At 36.6% G+C, this 16,027-nt stretch overlaps 1 protein-coding gene across 6 annotated transcripts in view; it reads right to left on the bottom strand.

Annotated features, from left to right (window-relative positions):
* LOC122815798 (CD276 antigen-like) overlaps nucleotides 1-16,027 on the bottom strand; it is a 278,889-nt gene that overhangs the window by 170,492 nt on the left and 92,370 nt on the right. For 5 of the 6 annotated variants that reach the window (XM_044088594.1, XM_044088595.1, XM_044088591.1 and 2 more), the window contains exon 4: nucleotides 2,100-2,444. In XM_044088594.1, the coding sequence (XP_043944529.1) occupies nucleotides 2,100-2,444 (345 nt within the window). Of the gene's footprint in view, nucleotides 1-2,099; nucleotides 2,445-16,027 lie in introns of those variants that run through there. The other variant, XM_044088590.1, reaches the window with a different exon arrangement.

Here is a 16,027-nt window from a genome sequence, read left to right as displayed (position 1 = left end):
GTGTCTGTGCATTTCTGATGGGTGTCATCATCCATCGTTCAAGTGTGTAGCCAGCATCCCCCAGTAAATGGCCGTGCGGGATGTCTCCCTCCCTAGCAAACATCTGGTATAGCTGTAATGCATGTCAGATATGGGAGTCATGATAACTGCTTGGGCTGCCGACATACACATTCATAATAATGCCCTGGACATTGCATACAGTCTGGCAGTGGATGGAGTGATAGCCCTTGTGGTTGACATAGATTCTACCCTCCTCGCTGGGTGGTGTCGTGATGTGTACATGAGTGCAATCTATGGTACCCAGTACCTCAGGTTAGTGTGCTACTTGTTAGAAGTCTTGCATACTGCTGACCCTCTCCTCAGGGGTGTGGGGTAAATAAATGTGCTCACTGATATGTGGTAGCATAGCATCCAGGAACTGGTGGAATACCCTGGATTCTGATGCCTGTGAGACCCCTATCATGTACCCAGTTGGTCTTTCAAAAGTACCTGTAGCTAGTATCCTAAGGGATACACATACCTTTGTTTCCACTGGGATGGGTTTCCCTCTGTTGGCTCTGGGTCTGAGTTGAGGGCGGCAGAGCTCAGTGAGCTCTTGTAGTATGTCCCTGTCCACCTGTAGTGCTCTACAATCTCCAGCACCATTCCAGCAGCATTGTAGATACTCCATTTAGGGTCTTATCATGCATTACTGTCACATACTGCTAAATTACATTTTACACTCTTTTTAATTTTTGTTTATAATTTTTTTTTTCATATCAGCATGTTGGCACCTTGTGATGTGCCATGCAAACATACCCTGAGTATTAAAAAAAATAAAATGATTTTAAATTATTTTCCATATGGTTTTGGACACACAGTGGATAGTTTTGCACATATCTGTGTCTGCTACGCTATTTCTGTCCTTCTAACTGCACTTTTACAGTCCCTGTTGTCTGTTTAACATCCTGTATACGGAATTTTTCTGTGTACATTACAGACTGCCTATCTGCTTGCTGGAGCACTGTACCTCCTCATTTGCATGCAATTTACCTGCTTATGAGGTGATTTGCATGCCACAGTTACTTCCATGTTGGCCCGCTTGTGCACACCTTCTGTGTAGGCTTTATTAAATTCCCCCAATAGACATATAATAATTATTAGAAATACACATGTAATATATATATTATACGTAATACATATATTATATACATTATATATATATGTGAGTGTGTGTGTGGGTCTACTTTGTTTCATTGACTCTCATTTCACTGGATTTCATTTCACCCCAACCACATCGCTGAAATTCATTTCACTGAATGTTATTGCACTGAACTGCAGTTAGTATATATGGCACTGTGTAGAGTAGTGAAGGCAAGTAAATGGTATATGCCCTTTTCTCCACTGTAGTGCGATCCTGGAGTTAGTATATATAGTTAGGGGGTGTGGGGGGGCACAGCCCCCTACATTGGGGTGTGTGAGGGGCATAGCCCACCACTTTCTTTAAGTACATATTGTCTTTTGGAGAGAGTTAGTCATTGGTGTTGTAACTATGTACATCTATTCTTTAGAATGTATTGTTTTGATGTTTTCGGCAAAATGCAATATAAAACAAACTAAGTGGGGGGCTATGCCCTCACACCTCCTAATGTGTGGGGCTGTGCCCCCCGCACACCCCTAACTATATATACTAACTCCAGGATTGCACTACAGCGGGGAAAAGGGCATATACCTTTTACTTGCCTTACAGTACACAGTGCCATATGTACTAAGTTCAGTGAAATGAGATTCCGTGAAATGAGTTTTAGTAATTTGTGTTTTCAGTGATGTGGTCGGGGTGAAATGAAATTCAGTGAAATGAGATTCAACAAAATAAAGTAGACTCATATATATATATATATATATATATATATATATATATATATATATATATATATATATATAGATATATATATATCACACACACACAGAGACACACATATTTAAAGCAATTTCTAGTTTTCATAATCTTTGAACAAACTGGATAAACAACTAACTAAAGTCCAATTTATGTTAAATTGTGGAACATTTATTACCTGCTTGATTCTTACATGGAGACATGGTATATTTTGAACACTTACCTACAACTTTTAGATTCACATGTTTAGTATATTTATCCTTTCCATCATCTATATGTACAAAGCAAGTGTAGTTTGTGGAATCTAAGTCTTCAACTTCTTTTAGAAATAATGTGGCATTTCCATTGTTGAATTCTTTAGGAAAAAGATGTGTTCTTCCTTTATATCTTTTATTCTGATATTCTGGATGATCAGATTCATCCAAAAAGCTGTGTACCACTATTCTATTCAGGGTAAGTTGCCAGGTGATCACAAGTTCCTTCATATTAAACTGATCAACAGCAAAGATGCAGGGTAACAATGCATTTTGTTTTTTGTCTGCAATGATTTCTAGTGCTGATGCTCCACCTGAAATACAAATGATCAAGTTTAAAAAATAATGCATCTTTATCTGACAGCATATTCTTCAGGAAATAACAAAATACGCATTCCCAGCTACCCTGCACCGGAAAGTGATTCCTACATCACTGCAGTTTGATTTTTTGCTAAAAGTGAGAAGACCACTTGTTAGGGCCTCCTAACTAGTCATAGTCTGAATATCACGTCAGCTGACCATATTCTCTATGTATAAGAATACAAACTTGTTCATCTCACAGAACTACGGTGTTTTGCCCATATTAATGTGGCTTCCTATAACAGAAAGGATGGAGCTACTAACTTGCTACCTCCTATACAAATGTCTCACAAATTTGTATCCTACTAATCATAGCTTAAGAGTGGGAGAGGTTCCCATTTCACTGCACTCAAAGTGCTTGAGAACTAAAATGCTACCTGGACAGGAAACACTGCCCTCTTTTGCAAACTGCGTATGAAGTAAGCTGTCTGTTAGACATATGTAGGGATGATAACTCAATCTTTTTAAAGACAAATAGCCTTCTTTTCAACAAATGCTCCTCTGATTGCTTCCAGTGACCTTTGCAACCTTTATAGTCACTGTAAATGCACATAACTACATCCTGACTGATGTTTCCTGTATTTTGCTTAACCACTGAGGCTAGGTAACATGCAAAAGGCCCAGTTGCTTGTTACATGTCTTCTCTTTTATGCAATACTGCTCCCCTGAGCTGCTATGGCAGCTCATGCTGGTATCATTCCTAACCTGGAGAAATCCTATTGCTTCTTTACAACCCTGCAGACCCCAACAGCTGCTGTAGTATTATTCTGCAACAACTATATCACTTTCTACACAATAGCTTATGCCATAGGCTAAACCCTATTGTATAGAACTAGGTTACTGACTAATCACTCTTACTGACTATAGGAATCCAGGTTAATCCTAATGGAAGAATTGCAGAAAAGGATCAAAGTGTTGTATAGCACTTACTCACTTACTCCACTCACATGTGTAACATATTCCTGTGTTACACTGGATTTGCTTATGTTTGAAGTACTGCAATTATTTATAGCTCCTTGGTCTAGTAGCTATTTTCCATTTAAGGAGTTTATCCATGCATTTTTGCAGAATTTCATTGTTAAGTATTTTCTTGCATTTTAATTGATTGTGAGTAAAATGCCTCCATATCAGTATGTCTGTCATGTTTACGGTCTAATAAAATCTGTATGACATAGTGAAATGTTTTGTGAAGTGTAATAAACAATGAGAATTCAGTCGTATAATTCAAAGACTTTACAATGGCCATTTACAAATACAACAAATCTGTCAATGTTAGACATACTTCCTATCCATGAGACTGACACAGCATGAGGATCAATTCTAATGCAGTCAATGCTGCAGAGTGATAGGCTAGTGAGTTCCCATATGAAAGTGCAATGGATGATGCAAGATGCAGCTGAACCGAATATATCAAAGGAATATGTTCTGGAGCTTTCTGCAGAATGCCTGCAGGATACAGAAATAAAGAATGTGCCCCCAGCTTAGCAGAAAATGAGCTGAAGGAAGAGTTGCTTAATTTAATAGAGATGGGTAGACATATTAAGATCGATGAAAGAAATAGATTACAGAATGTCAATAAGACCCAAAAATAAGCTAGCGATGTTGAATTGGCTGATTTTTTTAACCCAGAGTGACACTATTTCATACTATTTAGACTGTTTTACTTCTTAAATACATGGCTGCATTTAGTAATACTACCATTATGCTTTGAAATGTGTTAACTACTGGGTTGCTCTGCCTGTGTTATGGCCATTTTCTATGATTATTGCTGCTCTGCTGCTCTGCTGTATAGAAAATAAATGTTCTTAACAGTGCTATACTCTACTGGCTGAAAGACCCTCTACTTAGCATATATACTAACTTATGTATCTATCATCAGGTTCGATCCTCCTCCATCTGCTTGATCCCTGAAAGGCTTGTAACAATACATCTCCCCTGCTGAAACCTAACTGGAAACTTTCCTGCACTCTCCCTTGTCTCTGCCAAGGTTAATATTATCTTATATTGTCTGTATGTACTATATTTTTAGCCAAACTGGGTCTACAGCTTCTTCTTCTTTCGGCTTTTTCCCGGTTAGGGGTCGCCACAGTGGATCACCTGTCCGCTTGTGATTGGCAGTGGAGTTTTACGGTGTCGAGTTGCCAGCCCAGCACCCAACCTTCCACAGAAGGCACGCACATGCACGCACTCACACCTAGGGCCGATTTAGAGTGTTCAATCCACGTACAGCATGTCTTTTGGATGTGGGAGGAAACCAGAGCACCTAGAGGAAACCCACACGACCACAGGGAGGACATGCAGACTCTGCGCAGAGGGCACCTCAGCCGAGGATCAAACCAGAGAACCTCTTGCTGTGAGGCAGCACTGCTAACCACTGCACCACCGTGGCCGCCTGAATACTGGGTCTACAGCACTACTATTAATCCCTCAAAGCCCCACAATCAACCCTATAATGCTAAACTGGGTAACTCCTATATCTATCTCTAAGGATTACCTAGTGAACATATCTAAGTTTCTAAACCCTAAAACTAAAAAAAGAGCAGAAAATTGGCAGAAGAAAGCTCGATGTGCTAAAAGGCCACAAAAAGTGATTACTAAAAGTCTACTATATAAAAATTGTATACTGAAGGCAAAAACAAGGGTAAGAAATTATTTAAAAAAAAGCCTCATTGTACTTATGTGCTTATACAGGCCCTACAGATCTTGTGGTCAGGTTAAGCCCCACTGTGCTTGCTCTGTCTCCAAATTCCACCCACCCCTACTAGTCCTAAATTTATAGCTCTAAAACCACACCCCTCTTTCTAGAACCAATCAACTATCCAGGCATTATCAGGACCCTCCCTACCTACCTATCTTAATTATCCCTCTACTCAAGCTGGGCAAAAGTCAAAGCTAATACCTAAACAATGTCTCTGCTATTGGCCATGAAACCTTTCAAATTAATGCTATTATATTGCCTACTACCCTTGATGATAATTTCATATCTTCTCACCACTACGAAAACCTGTCCTACCTATGCTACCACTACCCAAGAAGCCAAACCACCACTCCAATAATACAAATTAAATTAGACCACTTAATAATTCCCCTTATGACTAACTCCTTGGATACAGAATACCTCCAACCCATTAAATCCAGATATATCAACCCCAAAACCAAAAATTACCTAAGACTAATTTAATATATGTACGACTAATTCCTTGGATACAAAATACCTCCAATCCATTAGCTCCAGATATATCAACCCCAAAACCAAAAATTAGGTAAGACTAATATTTAATTCCTGAAGCTTGCAATTAGACTACATGGCAGCCATACAAGGGATGGGGATATTCAACCAAACCCTGGCCGACCTCACTAGTCGATCCTAACCCCAATTCTGCTATTCCCACTAACTTATGAACTTTAAATAGACCTTTGAACTCACTCCTGGTTAGTCACCTTAATATTAGAAGCTTAAATAATAAGGTCCACCATCTGCATGCACTCTTAGATACATATTTCCAGGATATACTATGTCTTACTGAAACCTGGCTAAAACCATCAACAGCAGACAATGAGGTTTCACCCCCAGGTTATAACATACTAAGGTTAGACCGTACCACTAGGAAGGGAAGAGGGGTAGCTGTAGTATACAAAACTACTCTAGATGTGACCCCTGATTCCACACAACCACCCCATGTTGATAATGCTAGAATTCTCATTACGAAGCTTTAAATTAATAAAAACAAAAGTATAAACAGAGCCTGTGAATACATTCACCCAGGTAATAATACAAACACCCTAGAAGATATCCTCTCTTGGCTGTCTAGTAACTACCATCAAGAAACCATTGTTCTAGGAGACTTCAACATTGACCAGAATATTTGTTCCTCACAATCTCCTACCATTCAAGTAAATCTATATGGATTTACTCAGATCATATCCTCTCCTACTAGGATCAGTAAACCTAACAACAAAGATAGTATCCGAGATTGGATACTCATTAATAGCCATCCACACATGTATAGGCCCGGTACCTGACCTGAAGACATAAGTGACCTTTTTCTTACCTATATAATCAGGCATAAGACTGACATTCCCCACCAACCTACTTACAAAACAATTAGAAACAACAAAAACTTTAACTCCACTAATTTAAAAAATGATACAAACAATCACGGATGGAACGCTGAGGCTTGCAAGGCAGTAAAAAACTGCCGCTTCACATAACAGTTCAAAGCAGTTCAACTGCAGCAATGTAAACTTCAAAGCGAATCACAGATGCAACTCAGATAAGACACCAATGCTGGCAATATTAGTAAACCATTAAAAATGCAGATGAGCTTCAAATCCAAGACCACATAAGCCACGGACTCAACAAAATAGATGTGAACGTTCTTTATTCAGTGAGCGCTTTCACCCCAGGCGGGTTTCTTCAGACTGTACAGAGAACTAATTACAGCACAGTCTATATATACTCTAAATGATCAGGTGATTAATTAAATCAATTAAAACATTGTATAGAACTAAAACCTAACATCCTATAACAACTTATGTGTTATAAATATGATAATGAAAATAAAAAATATTAAAAAAGCATCGGTATATACAAAAAAGTTTAAAAACATAGGTATATACAATCCATAAAAACATTTCATTTCATCATGGACTTACACCAAATGTCCACTAGATGATGCTACTGGGTTGGTATAAGCCATAAACAGTATACAACGTCTGAATTTTAAAAACTCGAATATCACTTCTGCACAAATCAATAGATAAGCGTATAACAGGAAATAGCCATTCCTGAGCCTTTCTCCAATCATGGGAAGCCACATCAATCCATGTTTCCATTTCATGAGGTTCCCTGAGGTCAACCACCAACTATTTGTCACTGGTTAAAATTATGGAGAAGGCATAAAACAACTCCTAGCCAGTTTAAAACCCCTTAAACATTTTGGGGTTAAAAATAAGAAATTTTTTTTAAACCCACAAAAAATTTTTTTACCCCCAAAAATTTTTTAAATTTTATTAATAAAAAATAAAGATTAACCCCTTTACTACAGTAAACCCAAACAAGAATATCCGTTGTACCATTAATAGCATACAATGTTAAACCCCCTACCAAAATTTTTTTCCCCAAAATAACCATAAGAAATTCAAACATTAAAAATTAAAAAAAAATTTAAAACTGACCAAATTAAAATGATACAACATCACATGAGGCTGAACTAAAACAACTAACAGTTTTCACCATTAAACAGATAAGACTACTCAACTACACAAACAATTAGAACACAAATATTAAAACTATTAAAAATGAATACATCAATCAAACCCAAAACATACACTTAAAAATGTATTTTTCAACATAAATTCCCTCTTACCATGACTAGTATAAGAACTAAAGCAAGTTGTCCACTTTCAAAAAGATAATGATAATTAAAACATAGCTAACCACATCCAAAAACTCCTTATTTTAATATGGTAATAAGAAAACACTTAAATCTCCTATATACAAAATTTACTGTCTTAAACAGAAACATAAAACATTTGTCATTGGCACAAACCTAATGTGTATCCCAAAACCTAATTTATAAAACATAAACAAACAAATTGTTAATTTTTACTGAAACTATAACAACTGTAACATGCTTCCCGTTGAACAGTAAGCAACCATCCAAGTCTCAACTTTTAAATTAACGTTCAAAAAGTTATTGTTTTATCTAACTAGCCATCCTTGAGAAATTCAGCATTGTTTTTACAAAAACTGCCTACATCTGATCCTCTTTTACATTTACTTCAGGCCATACCCCCCCTAGGAATATCCGTTATTACTACAAAGGAAGTTATAAGCATTTCAGATAGCTAAGCCTTTAATATGAAACTCATAAAAAACCCTTTCTCAGCTATGATTTCCTCAACTCCAAGGGGAACATTCACAAATAACACGTCCCTGTTGTCAGTGGAAAATAAAACCCGGCAACAAGGTGTTTACCTTTTCTTGTTATAAATGCCCGAAGCAAACCAATTAAACATTTTTAATATTCCCTAAATTTTGGAATCAATTTCAATTACCTTAAACCATGTATCTGGTCCCAAACCCAAAATCTTGGGCTACCAACCCGTTGATCCGGGTCTATATAGGCCCTATTATGTCCTTGTTGACTGAAGTATAACAGCCCCATGTTCAATTAGTGTCATTTATTGCTTGCATCAAATCTGATGCTCTATTCAAATTTTAGTCAATTCTTCCTTTTTTCCCAAAATTTGTGCTTATAGTCCTACTCTAAATTCTCTTTCTCCCTCATAAATCCTCTCTAAACCTTTTAGATTAACAGGGGACTTATTGTTTAACTCTCAAATCTTGGTGAACATTGTTAATAAGATTTCTAAAACAAACTTTAAAAAAAACTTGGTTACTATACCATTAAACCTTCCTTACTCCCCTAGTTGGTGCCCTTAAATTTTTCCCCCTTTTTTGATTCTAAACTTGATTTTTTTTTAACTAAACTCCTACCCGCCCAACAATGCAGATTCCATGGAGAAAGAACACTGTTTGAACCCAAAGGGAACAGGGGGGCTTTCCCCCCAATTCAGTACAATGCTATATAGCACATTCCTACCAACCTAAAATAATTCTTATAAAAAATATTTCAATGACGCAACAAAAACTACCCAAAATAAAAAAACCCCACCTGGAATCTTAATAATTATTACCCTAACTCTTAAAAACCCGCTTCTTAAAAGTCACCCTCTGACGCCAACAACTTCCAAAAATTTTGGGGAAACCGTGTAATGGTATTTCAAAAACATTTTTTTGGGAACTGTTATTCCTTTGGGAACCCTCTCATTCATCTTTGAGATAACTTTTTAAATACAGAAATTTTAAAAGCAAAAAACCCATTTTTTCTTTTCAAACCCAAAGAGATTTACTCCTGCCCAAAACAAAATACAAATTTTTTGTAGAAAATGAACTTTTGAAATTCTTAAGGGAAAAATTTTTTTTCCCCCTTCACCTCAATGTTTACTTTCAAAAACCCCAATTTTTAAAAATTTTTTTCTTTAAAAAAAAATTTTTTTTCCTAAAGTCCTAAAAAAGAAAATCTAAAAAACTGATTTCCGGACCAAAAGGAAATTTTCATTTCCCCCCTCCCTTTTTAAAATGACAGTGAACAGACTTTCACACAATGTCACCATAAAAAACATTATCATCAACCTGAAAAAATTTAAAGGTTAACAAGTGTTTCCCCAAAAAAGGGGGGTTTTTATTCCCTTTCAAATGAGTTTAAAAAGGGGTTTCCAACCCGATAAATGGGCTAGGGGGTTTTTTCCCTTTAATTGGAGATTTAATGGGGTGAACGGATTTCCCTTCGGAAAAAAATTTTTAATAAATTCATAAAAATCTATTTGTTACATTAAATTTTTTTATTTCTTTTTAAATTTTTGGTTCATCAGTACTCTAAAGCAATTATTAAAGGAAAACCTAAAACAAGGGGTTTTCAGCGGGGGGGGTTAAAAATTTTTTAAACCCTGTGGGTTTCCCTTTTTGGAATTTTTCTTTCTTATGTTTTTGACTAGTTCTGTTAATCCATAAAAAATTTTCAATTTGGTCAACTTAAAAAGGAGTAACACAGGTTATAGAACTTCTGGTTTAAAAAAGTCATCACACAACAAGCCCCAAAAAACCTCAATGACTTCCCGGAAAAAGTTCTACAAAATGGAAATTTTAATATCCTTTTTACTTGGTGCCTTTTTTAAAACCTTTCCTCCCCGTTAATTTTTGGAAATTAATTTTAAGGTTTTTTCTTTCCCCCTCTTTTGGGGGTCCTACTTTTTAAATCGTTCCTTCCTTTTTGTCCCCCTCCATGGAAAACTTCTCCGGGGAAATAGGCCTCATCCAGGCAGTGGGCAAGCCCTTTTTACAACTTTTTTTTTTGTGAACCACCCTTCATGGTGTTTTAGAACTATCCCCTAACCCAAAAATTTAAAAATTTTTTTGGAAAAGGGGCCCAAAATTTTTTTTTTTTTTCCAAAAAACACAAAAGTCTTCCCTTTTTTTGAAAAAAAACCAGTTCTGCATTAAAACTTTCCTAATCAACCTTCGATGTAAATAAATGACATAACTCTAATTTTTCAACTTCATTAAATCAACCTTTACAAATTCATCATACTAATAAATTTCATTTATTATTGTTGAAAATACATAACCACAAAACACGTACAGGGAAGAAAGGAAGAATAAAGCCAAAGGGGATCTAATTGAGGAAACTGTAAAGCAATTAAAACAAGAAGTGACACTGTTAGAAAAGTATAGAAGAGGAAACAGATAAACAAAAATACTTAGAAAGATAGACATGATAAAAGCAATGTGCAGTATGAGAACAGACCAGGATCTATTGTACACTATTGCAAATAATAAAGATCTCAGCACATGCAGAAAAAAATTATAAAATATGTAGATAACCATAAAAGAAAAGTACAAAATAAGAATTCATTGATGACCCAAAAAGTTTTACAGAAAACTGGGAAACAAAGCAAAAGAAACAGAAACACCACCAAAAAAGAAAAAATAAACACATATTAGAGAAATACCTATGAAGACCCTATGGAACATAACAAAGATGCCGAATGGCCAGAAGAAGTAAAAGAAATAGTAAGAAGTTCAAATGTACAGAATATGAAATGGGATGAAGCACTGGCCAGAGAAATTGAAACAAAATTAAGAAAAGTTGCAGATTGGAAAACCCCGGCCAGATCATTAACTTCGGTAAAATATTAAATCTTTACAAAATTTACCTGAGTAAAACTATTACACCCACCAAACAGAACAACTGTTAACAAAGAAAATTATGCTCTTAAAGAACCGTGATTTATTAATAATTAAAACCATAAATTGCTTTCAAAGAGAAATATGAATTGATCCATGGAAAGAAATGGGAAAGAAACATTGGAAAAACATTATTGTTTAATAATTATAAAGAAATTGTGAAAAGGGGATTCTTAGTTGAGATTAGAAAAAGGATGACAGACCATTAATAAATAAATCTTTCAATTTAACCCCTGTTAATAATTCTTCATACCAAAACTTGCAACCATTTCAGTAAAAATTTAAGATGTATTTTTTAAAATGTAAAAGCAACATTTACGAATACCCCAAGATATGATAACAATATATTATAAGGAACTCAGGGATGTTTAATTTTGGGAATATGAAGGATAAAAACATGAGAATCCAACTAAATTTTTGAAGCTTAATAAATTAAACTGAACCTCATTAGAACAATCCAAGCTTACCATATCTTCCACTAACTTACGTTGGTACTCGACACGCCCCAAATGTTGATATAAAAAGAATTATTATAATTAATAATCCTTGAAAGGTTATCCTCATCAAAAGTATGCCTCCGGACACATCTGAACAGATTAGAACAAAATATGAGAAGATAGACAGAAAAGCAATGTATGTAGAACAGACCAGACAGTCACTATTCTTGGCTCAAGGGTAGGCATAATAAAGTCAGCAGCACTGCAGACATAAAATATGTAGATAACTAAGAAATCAAAATAAATCATTGAAACCCAAAAGGTTTTAAGATTGGGAAACAAAGCAAAAACAGACCACCGTAAAATACATAGGTTCATAGGTTCATAGGTTCATACAGTATCTGCCCAAGGCATTTATAAGCCTAGCCCATAGTTATGTGGCTTTCCCACCCCTTTAGTTTGAATAAAAACTATGCCTATCATTTCTGTGCCTCTGTCAAGCAGTGACACTGAAGTAATCCCTGGGGTATATCTGCGATCTCCCATCCATTGGTCAAGATTCCTCTTGAACAAGGCCAAGAGGTGCTCTGCCTCACATGTACCGGGATTTTGTTCCACAGCATAGGGAGTCTCTGGGTGATGAATCTGTCCCTCCAGCACGTTCTATTTATAACCGTGTCAAGGTTTAAGTCTCCCCTTGTGGTTCTGAGGATCTAGATTTTTGAGGTGAAGCATATTCATCAAATCTGGGTTTGACATGGCCTTATATGTCAGGCACAGGTCACCTCTGAGCAATGGTATGAGACTGAAAACACATGACAGAGGGCTAAGACCAAAAAATATTTAGGACAATAATATGATATAAAGGAACTTGAGCAGGAGGGAGTGTATTAATATTTGGGAACTGATGAAGGATGAAAAAAACATGAGCAAATGCAAAGCAAACTAAAGAATATTTTAGAAGACTAAAATTAAGACTAAAATTAATACTGAAAAAGCCCTGACATCTAGGAACAAAGTCCAACTATAAACCAATCTGAGTTCCTGATCAATTACAGTTTTGGGGTGACTGACTGACTGACTGACCCCAAATATATTGGATCATAGCGGAAAAGAAAATGCTCGTCTTATAAAATGATATATTAAACATTGAAAAGAGTAACATTCCTCATTCTGAAAGAGATATTGGCTAGCTTGAAATTGAATACATGTACAGATCTGCAATCTTAGGACTCTTACATTTGCAACCTCAAAGATCAACATTGTGAAAGTTTAAAACATAGAAATAACTAGGGATTTCCTGCTAGGTTGCAAGGCATACTAGGTGGCGGATGAAATCAACAAAGCTAAAACGGCGCAAAAGTTACCAAAATAAAGGCAGATTGCCTTGCAACAAAGGTGAACAAGAAAAAGGCAAAAACTAGCTCAATAAAAATCCATTAGATCCTCTCATGGTCAGGAGTAAGCTGCAAGTAAAGGGGTAATTTCCAACGAATAGGAAGCGACATTATGGGCCAATGCTTGACACACTCTTTACAAAGTCCATTAATGTGGTGAAATAAAAGTGTCTAAGGTAACCAAAACGTGCATCTGAGCTGCCGGGACACCATATTGCAATTGAAAGGCTTTGCTGAAAGGAATTTCGCGGCGTTGCATGTTTGGGGGCTAAAAATCTATAATGATACTACCTTTGGAAAGTGAGCTCACATAACGACAGATTTATATCATGGAGGTCATACACCATCAATTGAACTAACCGACATATCTGAAAGACAAAATTGCTATAGTCAAGAAAGCCTAGTGGTTTTAAGTCTTGGCGATTTTGCGCCAAAATTAAATGCCAGATTTTGAGCTCTTATATTGAGAATGACCCAAGGTGAGCTAAGGTTACAAACTTGATCTTCTTCCTATGCTACATTTTAAGCTGGGTAACAGGCTTAGTCTGGGCACTTGGGGCTTCAAAGAGATTTTGCTAACATCAAAGATTGAAATAATGGCATTTCGTATTATCAAGTTTAGAATGGGGCCCTCTCATGGCCTTAGAAAAGAAGACTTGGAAAATAAATGCATTGAAAGTTTTTAACTGGATCAATTTCGAAAGTTTGACAGCTCCAGCAGCCTTTTATACTAACAAACAAAGTATAACAAGATAACATTTACAGCCATGTTACTGAATGGAAATATGTTCTGTCCTATTGTGGGGTACTAGTGTTCCAAACATTAAAATAGACTTCGAATCTGTTGTAATTCCGACTAAGTAAAGAACAGTTATCTTGTTGATCACCTATATATGGTTTTGAATAATTACCCTCCAATGATTCAAAGCCAATTCCAGTTTAGAGGGTGGCCTGAAATGCTACAAATTAGCAGTTGCCATGATAATTGCACTAGATCTACATGAATGCTTCACTTGTATTCATGGAGCCCCCTGAGTTGCTCGGCGACATGATATGAGGTGAAACCTGTTAGGGGTCTAGGAAAAACACAGACATCGACCCCTATTGGGTAGGTGCATCTTGAGTTGAGACTCATCTATCGGATTGATGCGTTTTAGAGGGTGAATTTACGAACTACATATGTGCCATGATTGGCATGAACGTATTCAAATCCATTGAATATGTAAAGCAAAGTAGGTTTTAAAAGGAACCAAAACTTGCACTCTTGTTCTGGGATCTATTAAATTGCAAGGGACTTATTGAAGCTATATATGGCGGACTGTCAACGGGGCTTCAACATTAATCTTAGTACTTGTATCCTGTATGAGACTTGTTAGGGAATGATGACATTCACATGATTCCATTCCAACCTTAAAGAAAACCAGATCAGTAGTACATGAAAAGAGACAAATGCATTTTCGTTGAAATTGTTACAGCGGTGAGTAAGTTCCAGCTCGGGCCAAGCATAAAATCCGGATTTGAGAACTTGATATGGATATGAATCAGAGTGGAGCAATGGGCCTCATAACAAGAATGGCATTTATTTAATATGCACATCTATCAACGTTACTAGGTGTAGGATTAGTTGAGCCCATTTGTGATGAAAGACATTTTGGCTACATAAGTTGGAATAATACTAATTTCATGAACTTTAATTGAACTAGGATGGGCCATGTTGCATGGTATTAGAACCCAAGACTTGAAAATAAAGTAGAAATCATATATGGATTTGGAATAAATTATGCCTCAAAGTTCGAGCATTATGCCCTTTGAAGAGTAGCATGAAACAGCTAAAATTAAAGAGTCTTGCAGCCTTAATGAAATGAAATACTGTCTCCATGGATATTGCATCATCCTTAGCTGTCAAAATGTCAAAATGAGCTTTTGTATCCGTTTATGTCAATTTCCAGCTGAAACACATTGATTTTGTACCTTTAGTATGGGTATATAATACCTAACCAGTCCACACCACACACACATCCCATATGAGAGGCCACATCGTGTCTGGGAAATGACTTCTGGCATTGAGCAGATACATATTTTACACTTTTGAGTACTTAAAGTGAAGTGTTAGAATTGTGTAAAAAGGATATAGTGATGGCTGGGGATCGACCCCAGCTCAGGTGCTATGCCCCAAACCCCTACTTGAATTCATCTACATTGCATACAGTGGGGAAAAGATTTTCCCTTCCATACTAGAATTTACCAATATTCAACTGATATCTTATCTGTATTGTGCTATCTGTGAGTGTGTTCTCAGTAGGGTCATACTGCCTGACATGAATCGGACCCTGATTCCTATCATATAGATTAAGATGTTATAATATACACCACTGGACAAAGACTGAGATGAGTTTGAGTGAACCTTAAAATGCGTATGTGGGAATTACTCTGACATGCGCAGTCACAATTCCATTTAAACAGTCTGCTCAAAGCACTTCTGAGATGGAATCACCAATGACAAGTGTGTCTGGCATTTTGTTTGGCCTTAAGGGCTGTGGCTGTTTGACACTCTGACTGTGTGGTCTATGTGTTGCCATGTGTTGGGTCGTGAGGTGGTAGTTGTTTGGGTGTCTGCTTTGGTGGCCTCTGTTGTTTGGTAAATTTTTGATCAGAGCCTCCGGGTATGTCTTTGTGAGTATGTGTATGATTTGAAGTTGTGATGGTGCCATGTGTGACTGGGTATGTATTGTGTGGTTACCTTCTCCTCGTGTCTGGTCTTGCCAGTCCTATGTTGAAGAGCTCAGCCTCCAGTTTGGCGATATAGTTGCATCTCGCATGTATTTGTGTTTTGTGGGAGAAGGAGAGGATTGTTCTGTGTACATAAGGCAATTGTAACATTGCCTCAATAT

Source organism: Protopterus annectens, chromosome 11.part0 (assembly GCF_019279795.1).
Source record: "Protopterus annectens isolate FY-2018-M chromosome 11.part0, PAN1.0, whole genome shotgun sequence".
Classification (NCBI taxonomy): Eukaryota; Metazoa; Chordata; order Ceratodontiformes; family Protopteridae; genus Protopterus; species Protopterus annectens.
This window is presented reverse-complemented; position numbering and strand designations above follow the sequence as displayed.